Source organism: Vipera ursinii, assembly GCF_947247035.1.
Source record: "Vipera ursinii genome assembly, chromosome: 3".
NCBI classification, from domain to species: domain Eukaryota; kingdom Metazoa; phylum Chordata; class Lepidosauria; order Squamata; family Viperidae; genus Vipera; species Vipera ursinii.
In genome coordinates, this window is record NC_139516.1 from 42,451,103 (window position 1) to 42,474,981 (window position 23,879).

A 23,879-nucleotide genomic window follows, 5' to 3' on the forward strand; every position below is an offset into this window, starting at 1 on the left:
TATATTTGGACAGTGTTAAGTAGTGATTCCATTTCAAATCATCAGTGTAAAGGGGCTGGCAGTTGTTTTTTTATGTTTGATAGCCATATCTGACTTCTTCTGTATCATTGACAGAGGAATCAATGCCATGACAAACAGCAGTGGTGATAGTGAATTTCCTTGAAATTAATTAAATTTCCTTGATATTAACCTCTCCCAATATATATGTCAGATATATTGACTAGCAATTGTGCCTTCTATTATGCCATTGGTCTTTTCACAAAGCTTCAGATGTTTTTACTGACTCCTATTATTTTTAGGTTCTTGATTATCTAGTCCTGTGGCAGGGAGTCAGATACCTCCTTGTAATCAATCAAGCTACATTCAAGTTTTCTCCTTTTCTTACAGTTTTCCAAAATCATCTTGTCAATTAAGAACTGATCTTTTGTTCCTCTGCTATTTCTTTCTGCTTTGGTGGAAATAACTTGTTTTCAACTGGATGCTGTTGGACTGCATCTACTACCATACCAGTTAGCAATTTTAATGTTGGTAATCAGGTAATTGGCCAGTAGCTACTTGGTGCTGCCCCCTTTGTTGGATCTTTCATTATCAGGTAGGTTTTGCCAGATGTTAATCAATCTTCAATTTCAGTTCCTTGCTATATATTATTAAAGTGCTTGGAAATGAATGAGTGCAGACTGGCCAGATGATTCAACCAAATATTATGCAGTTCATCTTCATGTGGTACTGACCAGTTCTTGATCTTCCTTGCCCTTTTCTCCACCATTTCTGCTGTTGTTAGAAGTTCTTTCATTTCAACTTTTTTACCTTCTCCACTTCCTTTATCCAAGCTGCATTCTTGTTGTATTTCTCTGTATTGTTCTATAGTTGTGCCCAGAACTGCACTGTTTTGTTTTTTTGTCAGATGTTGGATGGTTCATTGCACTCACTCCATTGATGAATTGGTATAAACCTTTCTGATTAGACTAAAATGGGAGACTCTGGCTGAAAGGTGCAATTCAAGCTTTGTACCTGCCTATTTTCTTAGCTACAGCTGTTATTTCCTGCTTTACTATTTCCAGGACTTACTTGGTGCATAGTTTAGGGTTGTTGTTTTTCTTGTTATTGATTGCTTTTGTATCCAAGATTTTCAGTTATACTGCAGCTGTGTTGTACATCACTTGTACATCACATTTCCTGCGGTGAGCTAGTGCTTATATTTGATATTACAAAATTGGCATCTTGTAATACTTTGGCTAGGTGCGTTTTTTGTTTGTTTTTGTTTAAAGCAGACTACTTAATTTTGTTATTTTTGTGCTGTTCTAGATGCTCAGTTATTCTTCATTTCAGTTCTTATTTTTCAATTGCAGGACTTTGTTCTTTCTGAGGAGAAGGTAGAGGAGAAGGTGCTTTGTTTGGGAATGAGAATGGTTCATTAGCAATGCTGGCTTTCTCTATTACCAACTCCTCATTTTTCCCTTCTGTCTGAGCTACTTCTAGCAAGACTTCAGGGATAATTACATTGGGCAGACCTTTGCAGTTCTTATTCTATTTCTGTAAATACTTTATTTCATATTATAAACTGATATTGATCTGCTAGCCTCTGCCCTACTATTATTGATTCTGGATGTAGTTCTTTCTACATTATTTTCAAATAGCCTCTTCTCACTGGTCTTGATTTGTAATAGCAAATCGTTGTGGGGTTTTTTTGCGTTCAGTCTGTATATTTGCAATAGTCCTGCTGCTCCTGCTCCTGATCCTGATTGCTCAGTTCTGAGTCCTATAGCCCACTTGTCACCTGATGTCCAAGATCTCCAACATTGACCACAGTCCTAGTTGACCCATGCAAGGACCGATACAGTCTAATTTTCTGTAAGTTATATGTCCCCATACTGTTTACAGGAGAGATATACTTCATCAGGATCCTCAGATCAGACCTGTCCAGTATGGTTGAACCTCTGGGATAGCTCTCACCTTCTTCAGAGCATGCAAGGTCCATGACCATGTGCTTCACTAGAGGATTTTTTTTATCCCATCTTTTTTTATTCCACACTTGTATATCTATAACTCAAGGCAGCAAACATACCTACTCCTGCCTACTATTTTCCAACAACAACTCTCGGAACTCAGTTGGGCTGAGAGAGAGCGATAACCCAGTGACCCAGCTGGCTTTCATATTTAAGGGAGGCCTCAAATTAAATCCCCTGCTTTCTAGGCCAGCACCTTAACCATTACACCTAATATATCTTTTTATATAGTAAACTGTTTTTAAAAGGCGGGGGAGATGACCACATCTGTTTGAAGTGTTCATCAAATGCAAATTTTGTTAAAAAAACAAATGATGAGGACCGGCTGAAGAAAAATGTAGTCTGAGATGGAAAATATCAGTTCTTAATAAATAAAATCAATATTGTATGTAATATTATCTTGTGATAACATTTTGATGGGGGAAAAACTGTAAATAGCAATTAAGCAATCTGTTTCCTCCCATTCCGTTTTTTTAAACTATAATTGTTTAATTCTTTTTCTGAATGACATATTTTCAAGATCAATTGAACATAAATATGTGAATCTTTATAAGGGAAATACCCTTACTGCAAATAGTTTTGAAGACTCCTGGATAGGGTAACAATTTGTTTAACATCTTTGCCAGCCATTTCATGATAAATTATGCAATACAGGTAGTCCTCGACTTACAATCATTGACTTAGCGACCATTTGAACTTACAATGGCATTTTAAAAAGCAACTTACAGTCAGTTTCATACTTACATCCATTGCAGCAGTCCCAAAGTCACATGATCAAAATTTGGGCACTTGACAAATAGTATGTACAGTGTTTAAGACAGTTGAAGTGTCCCGGGTGGATAATGTGATCACTATTTGCGATGTCCCCAGCTGGCTTCCAACAAGCAGAGTCAATGGAGGAAGCCAGATTTGCCTAATGGCTGCATGATTCAATTAACTGCAGTGATTAACTTAACAAGTATCACAATGAAGTTTGTAAAATAGGATGTGATACACTTGGAAATTCTGGTCATAAGTGGAGGATTACCTATAATTATAAAGAATAGCAGGGCAAACTGATAATGTGCTACTCCTTCTATAAAAGTTATATAAGTTAAAAACTCAAGTTCTCCAAGTTATAGAAAAAGAGAAAAAAGATCTTATTATCAGCCACAGAATGAACATTAAGCCAGAATGCTGTTAATAAGCAATAAATGTTGCTTTGGAATTAAAACTTACCTTCTTTTAACTGCAGTGCTCATTTTCATGACAGAAATAATTTGTGCACAAAAGCTATTAAATAGAATAATAATTGTAAGTTTGGATTTTGCTTACCTATCTTTATTTTATAGTTTTGAGAGTTATAAAAAATAAATGCATGCCTACATAAGATCAGCTGGATATTTAAAGGATATTTAAAACTAAAATATCTTCTATTTCAGTCTGTATGTATGACAATCTTTCACATATTTAATGATGAAATTGTGGAAGGCATATCTTCAAGCCAAACATAAAATCTGTTATATTGTTATTATAGCTCCTTCTTAAGCTTAAGGTACAGGACATGTGATTTATGGTAAAGTGAAACTATTTTTCTCTTGTTCATTCTTGTGACGGGAAACAAATGAGAAGTTTCTGTTTCAGAAAAATCCTTGCCAATCCGGTTCTTTTTCTTTCTTGTAAAGCCAAATGACAGAAGAGTCTGAAGTCCATGTCTCAGCCATCCTAGACAGAGAGCTCTTAATAATCTACTATTATATATTATAAATTGTTTTTGTTGTAATATGTTATGTTAGACCATCATTTGTCCACATTTCATTTCCCAACCTGAAAAATAGCTTTAGAGACAAAAGTAGGAAGGAGATAAAAAAAAGTTAAAGATGGCAGCCAATCACATAATTGAAGCCTCATCCCTTTTTTGTGCAAGTCAGAACACATATAAAAAAAGGAGAGGGCTTCAACCGCATGGTTTCATCAGCCATATTGATTTTTTTAAAGCCATCCCCTGCTGACATCTCTGGTTAAAAAGCACTGGACATTTCTTTAGCTTTGTTTTTTGGTGGTAGCATTCATTGTATGATTGATGGTTGTGCTTTCATAGGATGTTAACATTTCAGTAATTTTTATAATGTAATGTGGCTTTGTGGTTCAGTATCCAATTCTCTGAAAATTCCAAATAGCCCTCCAGCAATGAATTTACGTTCTCTCTCTCTCTCTCTCTCTCTCTGTGTGTGTGTGTGTGTGTGTGTGAATAACTATATCCATCCTTCCCATAATAAGATTCAGAGAATCGTGGATTTAATGTGAAAAGCTTTTTAAAAAATGAACATCAATTTTTAAAAAACTGTTAGTGTTTTTATCTCATACTTCATTTATCTGCAATAACAAAATCATTACTTTTATATATTTCTAATAAAAAAAGAAAAGAATTGTCTTGAGAAATGATCGATAACAGTATTTCCAATTTATTGATATGATATTTGTTTTGGCACTGAAGTCTCAAACTAAGGTACACACCTGTATGGGTACCTTTACAATATAGATACATTCTTTGAGATAGCACTTTCCCATTTCTGTATCCTTTGCTTATCCATGTATCCATTCAAGCTATTTTTGTCATCTTGGCTCCGTCTTGCTTGAAAGACAAAGTAGTTCAGGGAAATGTGCTCAAAAAGCAATCCAAAAGTCAAGCACAATTGTTTGTATTGTATAAAAAGCAAATTAATCAGGTCAGAACCCAAGGCATAGTTGGGCAACATGAATCACAATACAGAATTATGGTAATCCTGAGAGCCAGAGCTAACTGGCAGGGAGCCAAATTACAAGCAATAAATCATGCTTCAGTACTGGACTGTTGCAGTCTTGCTAGGCCTCAGCTATGAGGTTTGGAAGTTACATTTGAGGAACCCTTCTCTAAAATCTAGAATTTCTGTGTCTATTCCCCCTTGATGACTCTAAGGCATCTGCATTTCTTAGCATAATATCTCTGGATATCAAATTGGCTGCAACTTAACACATATTCTTTCTTCTTGCCTTGTGATTTCTTGCATTTTTAATAATGACTCTTTGTATATGTTTATTGTTTTATTAATTGGTGTATACTGTCCAGCGTCACTTTCTGTGAGATGGCAACCATGTACATTTGATATATAACTAAAATAAATATATCAAAAATAGTAGAGTTCATGTGGGTTGACTCTATATTCTGGTGTCCAAATTTCTGCTATGGAATTGGCAAATATTATCCATAAAATTAGTGTTTCTTTTTTTCCAACGTTTGCTAATATTCCTTACTGCCAGTATGAAACCATTGGAAAAGCAATAACACTGTGCAGGCCACAAATCATATTTTTTACATACACGTTCCAGCACAATTGTATGACACCGCTATTGCTGTGTGCATTTGGGAGGCTAATATTCCTTTAAGAACCTCAACAGGTGGATGGATGTGCAGGGCTGGAGTTAAGAGGAGGTCTTTAAATACTTTCAGTTCTTAAGAAATTCAGTATTGCACCAGCCTACTTAGTTAGTCCAGGGACAAAGAGCTACAAGGAGAGAAGTGTTTCAATATATATATACATATATATGGATCAGTAACTTTCTCTGCTCAGCTAATCCCGGACAGTGAGTAATGCTTCTTTACTATTGCATTCCTGAAATTATATAGATGCCTGCAATATGGTTCTTAAAAGCAACAACAAAATCCCAAATTAGAAAACAAAAAAGAATTTAAAAAAGTGCTAAAGGCTTAGAGCTCATAATTAATTTCTAGAAACAATCAGCCTGTAGGTATATTAGAATATTTAAGATTATTCAATTATCAATCTAATTATTTTCAATTTTTTGTATACACTCTGTCTGCATCAGAAATAATTATGAGAGAGTAACAACTCACCAGTTGTAGAGGACTTTTCATGCAAGTATTTGCATACATTTCAATTATGCTTCCTTGAGGAAGCATACATTTCAATTATGCTTCCTAGTAGCTCCACTTTAGCCTAAGTGAATAAAAAACTTGTGTTCAAACAATAGTTGCCTTCTAGGGCCAATAGAGATACTTATAGAATCTTAATGTGTTTAGTATTTATTGTTCTGTCACAATCTGAGTCTGGGAAGGCTTAAAATATCACTCATTTGTTCTGATGACTTGCAGTGGTGAGGTTGAAGTGGTCCCTGCTATAGCCGTAATACAGACCAGCCAAAACTAAAATCTAAAACTAGATTCAAAAGCAATCCTAAAGTCAAGCCTAATTGTTCGCACTTTATAAAAATCAACTTAACCAAGTCAGAACACAAGCCATAATTAGAGGACATGAATCCCAATGCAGAACTATGGTAGTCCTAAGAACCAAAGCTGAACAGGCAGGGAGAGAAATTATAAACAGCAAATCGCACTTTAGTCCTAGACTGCTGCAGTCTCACTTGCACCTCGGCTATGAGACTTGGAAATGACATTTGAGGAGCTCTTCTCTAAAATCTAGCATTTCTCTGTGTGTTGCCTCTTGATGACTCTTGATCATCCCTTCTGGATATAGAATTGTAATGGTGGAAAATACCTTGGAGGTCTTCTACTCTAACCCCCTGCCCAAAGCAGGAGTCTTTATACCATCTCAGAAAAATGGTTGTCCAATCTTTTCTTGAAAGCTTCCAGAAATGGAGCACCCACAACTCCAGGAGGCAAGCTGTTACATTAATTAGTCATTCTTACTCTTCGAAAATTCCTTCTCATGTCCAGGTGGATCTCCCTCTGATGAGCTTTCACCCATTGCTTATTGTCCTGCTTTGGAGAATAAATTGATCCCCTCTGTGACATCCCTTCAAATATTGGAAAACTGCTATCATGTGACTCCCTATGTCTTCTCTTCATTAGGCTAAACCAGGGGGCTTCAAACTTGGCCCTTTTATGACTTGTGGACTTCAACTCCCAGAATTCTGGGAGTTAAAGTCCACAAGTCATAAAAGGGCCAGTTCTGAAGACCCCTGGGCTAGACATATCTAGTTTCCTATTAGCCTGCCTAGAACTACCCCCTATTTTCTCTTTTGTGTCTTGCAGTTGTTTACATTTGTTAATAGTAACTGTATTTATATGTTTTTTGTTCATTAATTATTATATGCTCTTCAGAGTCACTTTTTCTGAAATTTGCTATATTAAATAAATATAAATTTGCTATATTAAATAAATAAATAATACATACATACATACATACATACATACATACATACATACGCAGACCCAATGCCTCTTCCTGTAGAAAATCAGAGCTGTGGTCTTCCTAAACTTAATTTTATTTCTGGAGGACAACTAGAGTATAGGGCCATAACTGGCACTAAATATCAGCTTGACGTTCTGATTTAAGCTCCTGATTTATGATTTCTTGATTCACATTCTCATGTAATAGCAAAACAAGAGCAGCAAAAAGTTTTGGTTTAAGAAGCATTGGAATTGCAGTACAAATTTCATCTGATGAAATATCAACCCAGTTCAAAAATAGGGTGCCTCCTAATAATTCCGCTGATTAAGAAAACCCTAGAATCTTGTCCTGCCTTGATTCTGGTATCCACATTTTGTTGTACAAAATTTGCAAATATTATCCAGAGAAGTTGTACTTTCTTTCTCTCCTTATTCATTACTATTCCTCACTGCCATTATGAAGCCATTGGTAGTGCAATAACATTGTGCAGGCTATAGATCACAGCATAACAGCACTATGCAGGCTACAAAAAATAGGACAATAACATTGTGTAAACTACAAATCATATCTTCTACATATAGGTGTCTGCACAATTATATGCAAAATAGCTCTATTGCTGTGTGTATTTGGGAGGTTGATAATTTCTTTAAGAATCTCAACAGATGTACAGAGCTGAAGCTAAGGGGAGGTCTTTGAACATTCATTTATTAAGAAATTCAGTATTGCACCAACTGTTGTTAATGAGTTGAGAAACACAAAGAGAGAAGTGCTTCAAGATTTCTTTTTATTTAAAAATAGGAAGATTGAAAAAAGAGGATTTGGATCAGTAACTTACTCTGCTCAGCTAAGCCTTGATAGTGAGTAATGCTTCTTCAGTATTTCATAGCTGAAATTACATTGATGCTTGTAATATGGTCTTTAAAAACCAGCATCAAAATCCCCTAAGCTTGCCCCAAACAAAACAGATTTATAAAAATTATTTCCAAGTGACTAGAGCTTTGGAGATCACATTCAAAAAATTCCTAGAAAGGATCAGCCTGTACATACAGTATAATGAATTATTTATGATTGTTCCAGAGCTGTTCTTTGTAATTACTTTCAGTATTTTGTATATAACCATTTTTCATCAAACAACATTTATGGCAGAGTGTTCTGTACCAGCCTGCTACCGGCCCTGCAGCAAAAGCAGGGACAACCCCTTTACAAACAGCAAGAGGCTGGAATAAAGCCTGCCAAATTTATTAACATAAAACAGAGCAAGACAAGACACCAACCATGAAACAGGAGCTATGAAACAGGAACTATCCAAGCTGTTGCCTTCAGCAAACCAGCCCTCCCACACATTCCCCTTAAATACAGTTCAGGGCGTGGCCTCTCTCTGCCTCCTTCCAAGGTGCCCCATTGCCTTCCTCTGTTTACTCCTGATTGACTGCCTCCTTGAACAGGGCCAGCTGTGGGTCATCTTCATCCACGCTGTCAGGCTCACACAGCTGGGTCTCCGTCGTGACCAGGTGGGAGGGGCCCGGCTGAGGGCTCTGCGGAGCCTCAAGGCCATCATCAGCAAGCTCTTCAACACCCCCCTCCTCCTCCTCTGAGTCGTCCGACCCAACTGCCGAACCCACAGGCTGACCCTGAATCACAACACAGAGTAGCAAAGTTATCAGTTGTAGAGGAATTTTGATGCAAGTACTGTATTTGCATACATTTCATAACCAGAACTTGGGGAAATGTTGGGAGTATAGCCAAATTCTTTGTAAGGTACATGCTAACCTGGGCTGCAAAATATGCACTTAGGAGTTGATTTATGACCCTCCAAATACACTGATTCCCAGCTCTCACCATATTTAGTGAATAGTATCAGAAGTAATATATAACTAGAACTACAGTCCAATAGGGATGCGGTGGCTCAGTGGGTTAGGACACTGAGCTTGTCGATCAGATGGTCGGCAGTTTGGCGGGTCAAATCCCGAGTGCCGCGTAACAGAGTGAGTGCCTGTTACTTGTCCCAGCTTCTGCCAACCTAGCAGTTCTAAAGCATGTAAAAAATGCAAGTAGAAAAATAGGGACCACTACGGTGGGAAGGTAACAGTGTTCCGTGTGCCTCTGGTGTCTAGTCATGCCGGCCACATGACCACGGAGACGTCCTCAGACAAGCGCTGGCTCTTCGGCTTTGAAACGGAGATGAGCACTGGCCCCTAGAGTCGGAAACGACTAGCACACATGTGCGGGGGAACCTTTACCTTTTTACCTTTACCTTACAGTCCAATATCATTGTTGACCCCTGCATTATGACTATAGCAGGCATCCCTTCAACTTCCCCTCTGCAAGTCATCAGAGCAAATGAGTGACTGATGTTTAACACCTCTCTAGACTAGACACCAGGTTTCAAATTTGTGACAAAGTAATGAATACTAAATGCATTAATATTCTGTTAAAATCACTACTAGCCTTTTAAGGCAACTTAGTTTTCACAAAAGTTTTGTATTCATTTAGGCTGAATTTGTCAATGTAGACTCTTCTACTTAGAAGAGTGATATCAAAGACTGTAGATTTACTTCCAGGAACCATACAGGTAGTCCTTGACTTAAGGCCATAATTGCAACTGGACCCATTGTTACTAAGCAATGTGGTCATTAAGTGAGTCATCCTGTGACCACACCCAATTTTACATTTTTTTTAATTCCATTTATATCCCGCCCTTCTCCGAAGACTCAGGGCGGCTTACAAGCTTAGCTTATCTGACGTGGCTAAGAAGACTGAAAATGCAATCACATGGTCCCTGGGACCCTGCAACCATCATAAATACATGCTGTTTGCCAAGCACCCAATTTGTGATGATGTGATCATAGGAATACTGCAACGGTCATAAATGCAAAGATCAGTCATAAATCACCTTTTTAGTGCCATTGTAACTTTGAACAGTGGTTAAACAAATGGTCATAAGTCAAGGGCAACCTGTAATTCTGAGAGAATAAACATTCTAATTCCAGTTCCATGTATAAGGCTTTAGAACTTAAAAAAATAGGAATATTTAGTTCTCCTCAGAGTAATATTGTTATGGACATATGAGAACCTCAGCTATCCAAGAAAGAAAAAACTCCTTCCCCCTAATCACCCAAATACACGAATATGTTCTATAATTTTTGAAAACACGATGTTCTGAGTCTGGCATTTAAGGAATAGCAAACACTCCTTTAGATTTAGTTAATTCTTTCATTATTTGGATGTATTTCTTTCTTTGGGCTTTGGAGATCCTAAAATACTGTTTACCTCACACAAATCATTTAAGTGTATTTCATAGTGCCGTGCTAGAAAAGGACTACTTTTCCCATGGCGAACAGCATCAGGCCCATTTATTTCACTCTGAGGAGCACCTCTTCTTTAAATTTAGACTTAGAAGCAGTGAATAAAAACAAAATGCAAAAAGTGAATGTTTTTAAAAAATGATGCCATTTAAAATTCCTTTATTATTGGGATTTTATTTTACAATTCTTATTTTATTTTATTTATCTCAAATCCATTTTTTTACAAGTAATTCATACCTAATATTTCTTCTTTCCTCTTATTTTCCCCACAACTACAACTCTGCAAGATGGGTTGGGCTGAGAGAAAATGACTGGCCCAAAGCTATTCAGCCACTTTCATGGCTAAGGCTGAACTAGAACTAACCATCTCTTAGTCTCTAGCCTGGTATATTAAACAAGGTGAAAAAAAAATTCTTTGGAAAACACAGAAATAAAATCAAATGTCTGTGTTTCCAAAGTGTCTGAAAAGACTGAGAAGCTAACTACCTGTGGTTTAAGCTGTTCAAAGAACCTTAGAGCAAAGAAAGGTGATTTATAATGAGTAAATAAGCCATTCATATTGTCAGCGTAACATCTGTGTTGACTTAGCCATGCTTTGACAACCTATGATATAGACTTTTGATTTTATTACAAAAAGTGTACATAAGTGACAGAGGCAGGATTAAAAATGTCAAGACAGAAGCTGCATCTAGGCAGTTGAAGCCCTACATCTTTTAACATGTGCCTTGTTGCCACCATCTTAACTTTTTTTGTCCGCATCTCAATGTGAATGGCTTATTGATTTTGAAACAGTGCTCTGGCTTCCAGTCTAATTAATTCTGGTGTGAGCCGTACAGATTTAACTGACAGTCACACATTGTGGTAGAGCATAAATAAATAAATTTTGCAAACCACACTATGTGTACAACATATTTAACAGAAAAACTAGATGTCCTGTTTTCCAACAATAATAAATCTTATCAGAAAAAGTGCACTGAAATTTATCGGCCTCAGACATTTGTCACAGATGAAGCATCAAAACATTTTTACCATCCCTTTCAAGGTAAATCACTAAATATTGGTAATATGTTTTCCTGCTAATTTCTAGTGGAAAAATGAAGACATAAGATCTACTAAGCTTTTCAAAACATTCCTCAAACCCTAAGAATCCACCTCATTAAAATATAATGCAAAACAGCGGGCCCATCAGCTTGCATGACATCAGTAGCCCTACAACTGAAATACAGGAAAATGTCTCACTTCTCCACCTTTTGATTAAGTTCTTGTGCCATCACTGGCCACTAAAAAAATGGACATTCTGTCCGGAAATCTAGTTACAGAACTGCAAGGAGCCATGGGAGTGATAGAAGTGCTTCTGCTTATAATGTTAAATCATACTGAACATCTATATTTGATTCTCAGCCTTATAGCTGGATTTAAATAATCAACTACTGTATACATTGCAGTTCTATTATCTGATTTTTCTTAAGCTTTGTAATAAAATAATTAATAAAATAGGCTGACTGATTAAAAAAGTTTCAGCTCTCTTATCTTTTCGTTCTTTAATCACTTCAGGAAATGTTTCCTGAATACAGTTGAAGCAGGAACAAGGAGTACTTATGTGGACTCAGCATTTCCTAATTTCAAAAAATTGTTTATCAAAATTAATTTAGCCTTTTCAGTTTTCTCTATTCACATACATTGTATTACAGATTCTGTCATTCCCATATAGCAGGGCCATTGGGAATGTACCCCAAATTATAATTATAATGTAACACATTTAGAGGTCACCAGATTGCAGAACACTGCTATAAGTCAACCAAAATATTTTTCATCCATTAAATTACAATCAGAATGTCAGTATTTAAAATGCTATTATCAAATTAGAAAGCGTAGATGTCAAGGCTTGGGGCAAAGGACAGAAGGCATTAATTTCTAGAACACAATGAGCATATTTTTCGATCTCTCCTTTTTATATGTGAATGTTGACACAAAGAGTTGTTTTCCAAAATTATTTGAAATTGATGCAAATAATTAATGATGATACCAGTACAAGATCTGACCCGAATTGCAAATACCACTTTTCTAGAGTTCTTTGTCTGGATCACTGGAAAGATACCTACCTTTTCCCCAAGAGCACAGACACACTTAAATAAGAAAAAAAAATATTCCAGCTAGGTTCAACGCCCATACATATGAGTGAGATTTTCTCGGTTAAAAACAGGTAGTCCTCAACTTACGACCACAATTGAACCCAACATATCTGTTGCTAAGTGAGACATTTGTTAAGTGAGTTTTGGCCCATTTTATGACTTTTCTTGCCACATTTGTTAAGTGCAGTTGTTAAATTAGTAACAAGGTTGTTAAGTGAATCTGACTTCCTCATTGCCTTTGCTTGTGAAAAGGTTGCAGAAGGGGATCACATGACCCCAGGGCCCTGCAACCATCATAAATGTGACTCTGTTGTCAAGCATCTGAATGCAAACCATGTGACTATGGAGATGTTGTTATGATCATAAGTGTGAAAAATGATCATAAGTCACTTTTTTCAGTCTGTTGTAACTTTGAATGGTCACTAAGTGAACTGTTGTAAGTCAAGGACTACCTGTATACTCGTACAGTGTGACTTAACCCATACTTCCTGCTTATAAATGACATGATAACCCATAATATTGATTTGTTGGTCAACTAAGAGAGGTTCCTGATATAGAATAATAATTTACAGGTAAGCTTCAATTTATGAACAGTGGCATTAAACTATGGTTTAAGGTAGTTATCTCACCAGCCAGCACATTGATATTCAGCTGCAAAACACAAGAATTTAAAATTTTAATTAAAAAATCACAAGGAAAATGGATACATTAAACCTTCATTATGCTTAAAACATCTGTCTTGTTTGTTTTTAATAGCTTTCAAAGTCCAACATATATTTGAAAATATATATGGATTTTTCAAATAAATATATAAAAAGTCTGAAAATTGCAAATCCACTGATGTCATATCTGGGTCTTTTGTGATGTTCAAGTATAATGAAAAATTGGGGATTCATTTTCTGGCAATAAGACTTAATGTAATCTAGGATTAAAATATAATTTAGGATGAAAAAGTGAATTTTACAGCATAAGAATATTGTGTCTCTGACCTGGCAGAAATGGCAAAGATCTCGGCTTATTTGAAAGATCATTCACAAGAACGCTATATTATGGAGTGGAAAAAATGGATTGAATATATCCAGAAGAAATATGGGACTAAAAAGTTTTATTTAGCATTTGAATACGTCTTCCTTTCTATTTTCTTTTTTTTTCCTTATATGAAATATTAGTATTGTTTGTAGTTATCTTATATGAGCTAGAGAGTGATAGATTTAAGAATTTATTGTTGGTAGCATATGGATGTTTATGATTGTTCTTTGTTTTTATACCCTGTACTTAGCTCTGGGAAGTGGGGGGGGAGGGGGGAAAGGGGGGGAGGGGGAGGGAGGGATAGGTAGGGGAGGGGGAGAGGGGATTGTTAAAGATAAAATGTATTTTAAAACTTTTCAATAAAAAAAAAGAATTTTGTGTCCAATAAATCCTCCTTTCCTTGGCAGTTATATGTTTAATTTATATGTTCAATTTTAATTCCTTTTCAATATAATAAAAAACTTAATTTTAGTCTTAGTCTAATAAAAGTCAACAGTTATTGTGTACAGAATTGTTAGAGTCTGCCTCAGTTTCCAAGGAGATGCTTGGAAAATGCACCCTGGAAACATGCATTAACACTGTGAAAACACAGACACTGCAGAGTGAACTTCCATTAACCAGAACACAAATAATTATGCAGTTGATTTCAAGAGCCAAGGAAGCTCGTATGGATTGCTAAAAAAATTACAATAGGCAAAGGTTGTGATGCGTAAAATAAATTATCAAAATTCCTCTCGGTTTGATTAAACCTCTGGTTTTATTAGTAACCAGAGGTTACTGATAGTAACTGATAGCAACAATAGAAAGTATTGTGCTGTTTTTTGATAATTGGAATAAATCTTTAACCTACAATGCAATTTGATAATTTTCAGTATTAGAATTAATAGTTACACAAAGAAATTTTTTTTAGAAAGCTATGAGCTTTCTTCCAAAGTTCTACTAAAAATTAGTGTGAAGGTCAAATTTACATGTTTTTAGGGTGTTTATAATGACATTTCCTAAAGGGATAGGGCTCTGCAACTTTAAAGATTTGATTTTTAAGAAAGTTACACTCACATGTGCACACATCTCAAAATTACTTTTTTTAGATGTAAACACAGAGCTTTGCATAGTCCTTGTGTCTGAATGGCAAATGAGATACTACCAAAAAGATCTCCTTTTGCAGAAATTAAGATCAGCTATGAAGAAATTGGTTACATTACCAGTTTCAAATAGGTTTAAAACTCCATCAAATCTGTTAAATGTTTAGTAATAGCAGAAGTAAGGCTGGGAACAGCATTACATGTTTTTCTCATAAATTATTACATGAATAATAAGACTTTTAAAAATACTCTAAACCACTGACTAGCCAGGTGGTAAGAGAGCAAACATGCAAATTTACTTGCTCAGATTAAGTCTGCCTATACCACAAGTTCCTGTAGGTTGATACACATCCGTGATTTATATTAGTTAGTCAAATTTCTCTTTTTACTGGACAACTCACTTTTTCCCTGTTGCAAAAGGCAAAGAATAGCAATGCTGAGATGCTAACTTTAGTTTTCTTTCATGGTTACCTGTTGAATATTTCAGACCATGGAATCTCATGTCAAAGCTGTAATTTCATATGGGCTAAATTCTAAGATAAATTTACATATTGCACACAAACATAGATACACAGACACACACACTCCAATAGATGGATGGATGGATGGATGGATGGATAGATAGATAGATAGATAGATAGATAGATAGATAGATAGATAGATAGATAGAGTACATACATACATACATACATACATACATACATACATACATACAGATAATAAACAGATAAGGTATATGTGTACCAAACAAAAAAGCTGCATATTGTGGAGATTTGGAAGCACTAACTCTGTTTTTTTCTAGGAATATGATAGTTGTTACATCCTATATTATGGGAAAGCCTCTAAAAGCAGTAGAGAAGGTTTTAGCAAAAGCTAAAGGGACAAAGATGCATTGAAAAAAGAAATGTTCTAAATGAAAATATAGTTGAAGCCAAGCTTACATTTGGGGGCAGAATATTCCATAATATGGGGGCTACCATGGATAAGGCCTATCTTAGGTCTATGCTCTTTTGGGCTTTTGTGAAAGAGGTAACCTAAGTTGAGCTTTTTTAATACTTGGACTGGAGTGGAAAATCATGTATGGTGAGGTTATCCTTGCTGTTCCCATAATCAGCACTTTTAATGGGTCCAGAGGTCTACTGGAAGGAGTTTCAAGATGGCAGACGTGCAGGTGGACCTGTTAGGCTGAGCTCTGCAAGTCCCAGAAACCAGGCGTCCCAGGAGCCCCCCAGGGGTGTTCATACCCTCTGTGTTGGGGTGATAGTGATGGCAACGAGCTAGGCAGCTGGACAATGCTGGGCTGCTGGTCTGCTGCTTTGCCGGACTGGATGTTTGTGGCGTCTTCCCGCTGCTTTGGGTGTTTTCCGGGCCGTTTCTGGCGGCGTTTGGCGTTTTCGGCGGCCGGCGGCGGCGTTTTCGGCAATGGCGGAGCCGGCGTCTTTGGATGGTTCCTGGCTGTTGGCGGTCTCGGCGGAGGCGTTTTCGGGCCATCTCGGGCCGCTTCTGTGGTCAGCTCGGTCTGCCTTCGGCTGTGGCGGAGACAGCGCTCTCGGCTCACTTCGATGGCGACGGCGATGGCGGCGGCGTTGCTGCCGGGCCGCTCTAGGCCGCCTTTGTTATCGATTGCTGCCTTTTGGCCCGTTTTTTTTTTAGACCGTTTGCTCGTTCGATCGTTCGCCCGACCGTTCGCCCGCTCCCGCCTGGGCCTTTTCGGCCCGTTTTCCATCGGTGGTGGGAATGGCTGGATCGTTTTTGGTTCCGGCGGCGTCCTGGTGGCGGCAGCGATGGTGGCGGCGTCTGCAGCGGCGCTCTGGCGGTGGTAGCGGCCTTGGTGGCTCAGCGGTGGTGTTGCACTCGACTTGTCTTCTCCCCTGTTTGCTTTGCTGGTTCCAGATGGCCTGGCACCTTCACTGTTGCTGGTGGCCCCGAAGGTTCCTGGGTTAGCCGGTTAACTCCGGTGGATTCCAATGGAGCCCAGCGGTCCCTTGAAAGACCTATGCTCTCCGTGGCACCGGTTGTGATCCGGTCGGTGCCAATGGATTTTGACGGGGCGCGGGGGAAATCAATGGACCTAAGGGAGTTAGACTCTGTAGACCACAATCTGGAAGGCCCCAATGACTGCAGAACTGAGGGCCCATGGAGTTGTGGCCATGAACAATCTTCTGGAATGGCAGAGCAACGGAGGACTCGGCTGTTTAGCAGTGCAGACTATGATGGCATACTACGATGGATTATTATACTACTATACTTCTGCCTTCGGACTATTGCTTATTGTTACCCACATATCATCCCCAAAGGATTCAGAGTTCCCTGGGTATTAGCCACCGTGAGAGGGTGGCTTGAACTTACATCTGCTGCCCCTAGAGGTGAGAGCTCTAGGGGACATGCTATACCCAGGGTGGGTGCTTCAGACCACCCCCCCAGGAATAGGCCTTGCGACCGTCGTGAGAGGACGGTGGTTGGCCTGTCCTGGGGGTGCACCCAGCCGAGTGGCAGTGGCTGGGTGGAGGGTCGGGACACCTATTTGCCCTCTGCTTAGACCCTCCTTACTGACTATGGACTGCCTGCATCTGGACTGCTCTTATGCCTTATCTTAGGTATTCCTCCACGGACATGCTCGCCCTCAGGGGTGCTCCCCCTTCCTGGGGGCGACCCGCCTTTCTAGCCGCGTACAATCTCGAGGAAGGGCCCACTTATTGGGACCCTGAGAGATGGCTGGGCACGGGTAGGGGCCTCCGACGTAAACCTAACAAGAGGCCCCTGGTTAGTTTTTTGTCGAAATTTTTTCGGGGGTTAGGGAGGAGGGAGGGTACTTCTTTTGGTTGTTTGGACGAGGGGGGCAGTCCAACAACCTCTGTTCAGGCCAATGCCGAGGCGGATCGCAGGGGGGAGGAGCGGGGGTCGGTTGCTTCTGGGGCTCCAGGGCTGGTCGTGGGATTACCCATTCCCACGACGTTAGGGAATGGCAGCAGGTGGAGGAACAGAGGGCCGTATCGATCTCAGGGAAGGTCTCTCCGCTGCTTACAAGCGGTGAGGCACTCCGACCCTCTGGCTCCGCCCCGAGGTCCCGGGAGTGAGGATGTGCAGCCTCCTGAGCTCCGGCTGGTGTACTTGAATGCCAGGTCTGTCGCTAACAAAGCTCTTCTCGTCCGTGACTTGGTCGAGGGTGAGCAGGCGGACCTGGCTTGCATCACGGAAACTTGGTTGGGCCCAGAGGGCGGTATTCCTCTGGTTGATCTTTGCCCACCAGGTTTCCGGGTGCTACACTGGCCTCAGGCTCAGGGTAGGGGTGGGGGAGTGGCTGTGGTTATGAGGGAGACCTTGTGCCCGCAGGAGGCCACTGTTCCCCAGATAGTCGGGTGTGAGTCTCTCTTTTTGAGATGCGGCCCTGGTGCGCAGTTGGGCTTGCTGCTGGTGTACCTTTCGTCTAGTCACGCAGCAGCAGCCCTGCCTGAGCTTCTCGATGTCCTCTCTGGGTTGGTGATTGAGTTCCCGAAACTTATAGTTTTGGGGGACTTCAATCTACCATCTCTGGGAGGATCATCTGAATTGGCTCGGGAGTTCATGGCTTCAATGACGGCCATGGACCTGACGCAAGTAATTTCGGGACCGACTCATGAAGGAGGCCACACCCTTGACCTAGTTTTCTTATCTGGACGGTGGTTAGATGATCTTGGTGGGGGCTCCCCAATTGTTATGCCCCTGTCATGGACCAATCATCATCTCCTGCGGCTGGTCTTCCGTTTTGCCACCCCCCGCCGTGGGTGTGTGGAACCTATCAAATGGTACCGCCCCAGACGCTTAATGGATCCCCAGAGGTTCCAGGCGGCGCTGGGGTCCCCACCTGCCTCCCTTGCTCACAGCTCGGCAGACGCCTTAGTGGAAGCCTGGGAAAGGGCAGCCACTGAGGCTCTTGACCGAGTTGTACCCCTGCGGCCCCTGACCCGGTGCAGATCCCGTCGAGCTCCATGGTTCTCCGCGGAGCTCCGGGAGATGAAGCATCAGAGACGGGGCCTAGAGAGCGGTTGGAGATCCAGCCGATCCGAATCCGACCGATTGCGACTAAGAACCTATACTAGGTCTTATCTCGCTGCGATAAGGGAGGCGAGGTCTAACCACTTCACCACCCTTATCATGTCCGCAGATAATCGCCCGGCCGCCCTGTTTAGGGTGACTCGCTCCCTCCTGAATCAGGAGGTGAGGGAGGAACCCTTGCAGGGTCGTGCCGAGGAGTTTAACCAGCATCTGTCGGACAAAATCGCTCGGATTCGGACCGGTCTGGACTCTGACTGGGCAGAGTCTGTCGAGCGGTCTTGTCGATATCACCTGGGAGGAGTTTGATTCTGTGACTCCGGAGGAAGTGGACAGGATCATGGGGAGGCTGAGCACCACCACATGTTTACTGGACCCGTGCCCTTCCTGGCTGGTCTATGCAGCCCGGGAGAGGACACGCAGCTGGTTCCAGGCAGTTACATTGGCTTCTTTGAGCGAGGGCAGCTTCCCCGCCGCCTTGAAAGAGGCGGTGGTGAGGCCTCTCCTCAAGAAGCCTGCCTTGGACCCAGCTGTATTGAACAACTTTCGTCCTGTCTCCAACCTTCGCTTTCTTGCGAAGGTTGTTGAGAGTGTGGTGGCACATCAGCTCCCTCTGGTCCTGGATGAAGCGGATTATCTAGACCTGTACCAATCGGGTTTCAGGCCCGGGTACAGCACGGAGACGGCATTGGTTGCGCTGGTGAATGATCTCTGGAGGGCTCGGGACAGGGGGCATTCCTCTGTTCTGGTCCTATTAGACCTCTCAGCGGCTTTCGATACCATCGACCATGGTATCTTGCTGCGGCATCTCAGGGGATTGGGAGTGGGAGGCACGGTTTTACAGTGGTTTTCCTCCTATCTCCAGGGACGCTTGCAGTCAGTGTTGGCAGGGGGGCAGAGGTCGACCGCGAGGTCTCTCATTTGTGCAGTTCCTCAGGCGTCGGTCCTCTCGCCTCTCCTGTTCAACATTTATATGAAACCGCTGGGTGAGATCATTCGTGGTTTTGGAGTTGGGTATCATCAGTATGCTGATGATACCCAGCTTTTCCTTTCGACCCCAAACCACCCCAGTGATGCCCTCACCGTGATGTCCCGTTGCCTGGAAGCGGTTCGGGTCTGGATGGGGAGGAACAGACTTCAACTCAACCCCGACAAGACCGAGTGGCTTTGCATACCTTCATCCCGGGTTTATTCGGACATTCCACCTCTCGCTATGGGGGGCGAATTATTACCCCCCGTAGATAGGGCTCGCAACTTGGGAGTCCTCCTAGATTCACGGCTCACCCTGGAAGACCACATAGGAGCTGTGACTAGGGGGGCTTTCGCCCAGGTTCGCCTGGTGCGCCAGTTGCGGCCCTATCTAAGACGGGATGATCTATGCACGGTCACTCATGCGCTCGTGACCTCTCGACTAGACTACTGCAACGCTCTCTACATGGGGCTGCCCTTGAGGACCACCCGGAAGCTCCAACTGGTACAGAATGCAGCCGCGAGAGTTTTGTTGGGAGTCTCCCGATACTCCCACGTTACACCTCTGCTCCGCCAGCTGCATTGGTTACCGGTTGCCTTCCGGGTGAGATTCAAGGTACTAGTAATGGTATTCAAAGCCCTACATGGCAGGGGCCCGGAGTACCTGAGGGAACACCTGCTGCCGGCATCGACTTCCCTCCGCCCTGTGCGTTCCCACAGAGAGAGCCTCCTCAGGGTGCCACCGGTCAGAGAATGTCGACTGGTGGCCCCCAGGGGGAGGGCCTTCTCTGTGGGCACCCCGGAGCTATGGAATCAGCTACCAGTTGAGCTCCAGACGGCGCCCGACCTTCGCTCCTTTCGCCGCGAGCTAAAAACATACTTTTTTGAACAAGCTGGCCTGGCCTGATGAAGGGATTGGGGGGGGGTTTGTTATGGTTATTTTATTGAGTTTTAAAGATGTATTTTAGTATGTGGGCATTTATTTAATCTTGTTTTAACCTTTGTAATCTGTATTTTTATTCTTGCCCTGTTCACCGCTCTGAGTCCTTCAGGAGAAGGGCGGTATAGAAATAGTATTAAATAAATAAATAAATAAATAAATAAATACTGGAAATCAATGTGGTAACCTTAAGATTGGCAGAGCTCTGCAGTAAAAATGTGGGGAAAATAGATTTCCTAGTTAGCACTTTGGTTACCACAATCTAAACCAATTGCATCTTCCAAATCATTTTTAATCATGTAGAGTGCATTGAAATAATCCAACATAAGGTAATATGATGGATTGTGTCTACAAAGGGGGAGGTGGTGCAATGGACTGTAGTAAAGCAGAGTTTCCCAGGAAGAAGGGAGCATATTCCAAGCAAGGCAAGACAAGGGACAGCACAGTTTGGAGTCCAATTGAAGAAAGAGGAAAAGATTTAGGATAACCACTCCCTAGGATCTTTCAGGGTATATCTATTAGGATTAGAGTAATATAGGTTTAGTGTGGCAAGATTCTGTCTATATGATGTGAGCAATTAAAGAACTGAACTTTGTCTGGAATGTCCTATGTTGTTCTTGGGCTGGGCCTGACAAGTAGGACCATAACTGGCACACCAGCCAAAGTCGGGCAAAACTATAGTATGTACACTCCAATCATCAAGACTACAGTCTATATCTTCTGTTCAAGCAGCAACATTGAGTGCAGAATTACCAGGTGATACACCAGCTTTTTAGGAGGAGTATGACCATATCAAGAGCAATGACCAGGCTGAAGTTATCACATAGCTATTATGTTTATAGGTGCACAGAAATTCTGCCTGGCTTGGCTTTATTCTGGGCTTGGTTCTCCCCATCCAATCTCCTATAACCTCCAGGAATTAGGTTCAAAATTTCCTTAGCATCTCCAGACCAGCCTGGGGTAGCAGTGTATAAATGAGTATCCTCAGCATATTGAATGAAACCTCATTCCAGAGTGAGTTGCCCAGCAGCTAACTAATGAAGGATATTCCAGAAGAATATAATATTGGATGGTGCCACCAAGATAAGTTAATTAGATTATAAGAGAAATGGTCCTCCCATCCTGAAGCTAATGAAGAATTCTGTTCTGGAAAATTTCTCCAAACTTCTGGAGCAAAGTTTAACCACTTGTCACTGGCATCCTTCAGTCTCGAGAGACTATGGTATCGTGCTCTGGAAAGAGGTCCTAAAGCAGCATCTGCTGTCGCTAAAAAGGCCAATTCGAGAGTGGCAGTCCCTTCCACACTGAGGGCAGATACAATCTGTCCCCTGTCCAGCCCCCAGATTTTGCTGGTTCCGGGACTGCCTCTTTGCCTCAGCCTGCCGCACAAGTGTCTCTTCAAATTGGAGAAGGCCATGCTGTGTCTTTAGCCTCCAAGCTGAGCAATCAGAGGTCAAGATTTCCCAGCTGTTAACGTCCATTCCCAAGGCCTTTAGTTCCCTCTTGCAGATATCCTTATATCGCAACTCTGGTCTCCCTCTGGGGTGCTTTCCCTGCACTAGTTCTGCATACAGGAGAACTGTAACCCCTTGTAGGGCTTATAATACAAGAAAAAAGTTAGTCACCAGAAAGAGAACATTAAATTCCACCTCAGATAAGTGCCCTTGGGTTCACATTTGTTTATTTTAATGAAGCCAGTATCAAGGCTGTGTATTGAAAGTTTACTTTGGGTTCTAAATTTTCTAAGTCTATTTTTGTTTCCCTGCTTAGCAGTTAATCAACAGCCTGGAGCATTTAGTCATTGGGCAATATCTTAGCAAGAGGAAGAAATCTCAGTAAAAGACTATTTAACCAAAGGAGGAAATAAAAGATTTTTGTTGCTGGGAAATACCCTTGACAACAAAGTCCATACTCGAAGGCCAGAAAATAAATCCTTTGGGTAACTTAAAACAGTCCAGGATGAAAACATCACTCCCTGTGCGTTCACACTAATACCCATTTGTTCTTGTTAACAAATAAGGAAGTTGGAACAAAATTGCACTTTGATAAGAATCATACCCACCATTCTATTCTATTCTTCAGGCACAAGTGACCATTGTGGAGGGAAATGACATTGCATGGCTCTTCACATTCTGCAAATGCCACAGATGTTGTAATGCAATATCATTGTGACATTATCATAGTTTCTACCAGACCCCTGTATCTTCATACCATTTACTTGGAATGATTTCTATGGTTTTCAGATAGTTTTAAAAACAAATAATAATTTTCTTAAGTCCACTACACAAAAACAAGTGTTAAGTACAAAAATAATTGCATGTGTATTTATAAAAAAATGTAAATGCGACTTTCCTAAAGCAGCAAGAGATATGGGCCCTGTTGCATGGCATGTCTAACCCAGTAAGTCTCTAATCTAGGAATGACCATTTGTATGTCTCTCCCACCAACCCTTTAAGTACTACTTGGAGTGTGGACCAAGTAATAGGCCTTTCCAGGTGCATCCTCCATTCTATCAACTCCATCTCCTCACCAAGGTCCCAATGGTCCCCACCCTATTGGTATTTTGTAAACCAGCCTAAGTAGCCCTAATTCAGCAGGTGGCTTAACATCATTTAAGTTATTAAGCACCTATGAGGATTTTGATTTGGTTTGCCCAGAGTAAACTATGACTGAAAACACAAACATTTCTCTTGTAAACTTTATTTTTCTCCTTCAGAATGGACAAGGAACAAAGATCAAATCTGATGTAAACTTAGAATTTTAAGGAGTGGTTTTGCCAACTCTTCAGGAGCCTAAGACTTTTCTTCTTCTTCTTCTTCTGATGAGTACTTGTGTAAAAGACTGCAAGGAGAATGCCAGGAAAAAATAGGGGGAGAAAAGAGGTAGGTAGCGAAGCACAGTAATGGGGTAAGATTCTAGAGAGTTTTGATTTGTAGCATCTTATCAAAATATACCAGACAGTGGGCAGAGGCATCAAATTTCACTTTGGTATAATTCCTGGAAGAGGAAAGGTAGAGAAAGCATCTGTGGGGTTGATTCCTAAATTGGAGATTAATGAAAGTTGCTTGGCATGGATCTGGATTCCAAATAACCTTTTAAGAACCTTACCATTTAGAAAATGAAAACTGACTTTTATTCTGTCCATTATAAAATCAGGTGATATCTGCCTTATTCTTCAGCTTGTCTTGGTTTGGACCCTGATTCTATAAAATA

The 23,879-nt window shown here is 40.9% G+C and overlaps 1 protein-coding gene across 2 annotated transcripts in view; it reads left to right on the forward strand.

The window, feature by feature from the left end:
* Positions 1 to 5,492: 5,492 nt before the first annotated feature.
* PIGR (polymeric immunoglobulin receptor) overlaps positions 5,493 to 23,879 on the forward strand; it is a 48,999-nt gene continuing 30,612 nt past the window's right edge. Inside the window, exons 1-2 of one of the 2 annotated variants that reach the window (XM_083359259.1) lie at positions 5,521 to 5,609; positions 23,383 to 23,548. In XM_083359259.1, the coding sequence (XP_083215385.1) occupies positions 23,519 to 23,548 (30 nt within the window). In that variant the 5' untranslated portion in view covers positions 5,521 to 5,609; positions 23,383 to 23,518. Of the gene's footprint in view, positions 5,610 to 23,382; positions 23,549 to 23,879 lie in introns of both variants that reach the window. The other variant, XM_083359260.1, reaches the window with a different exon arrangement.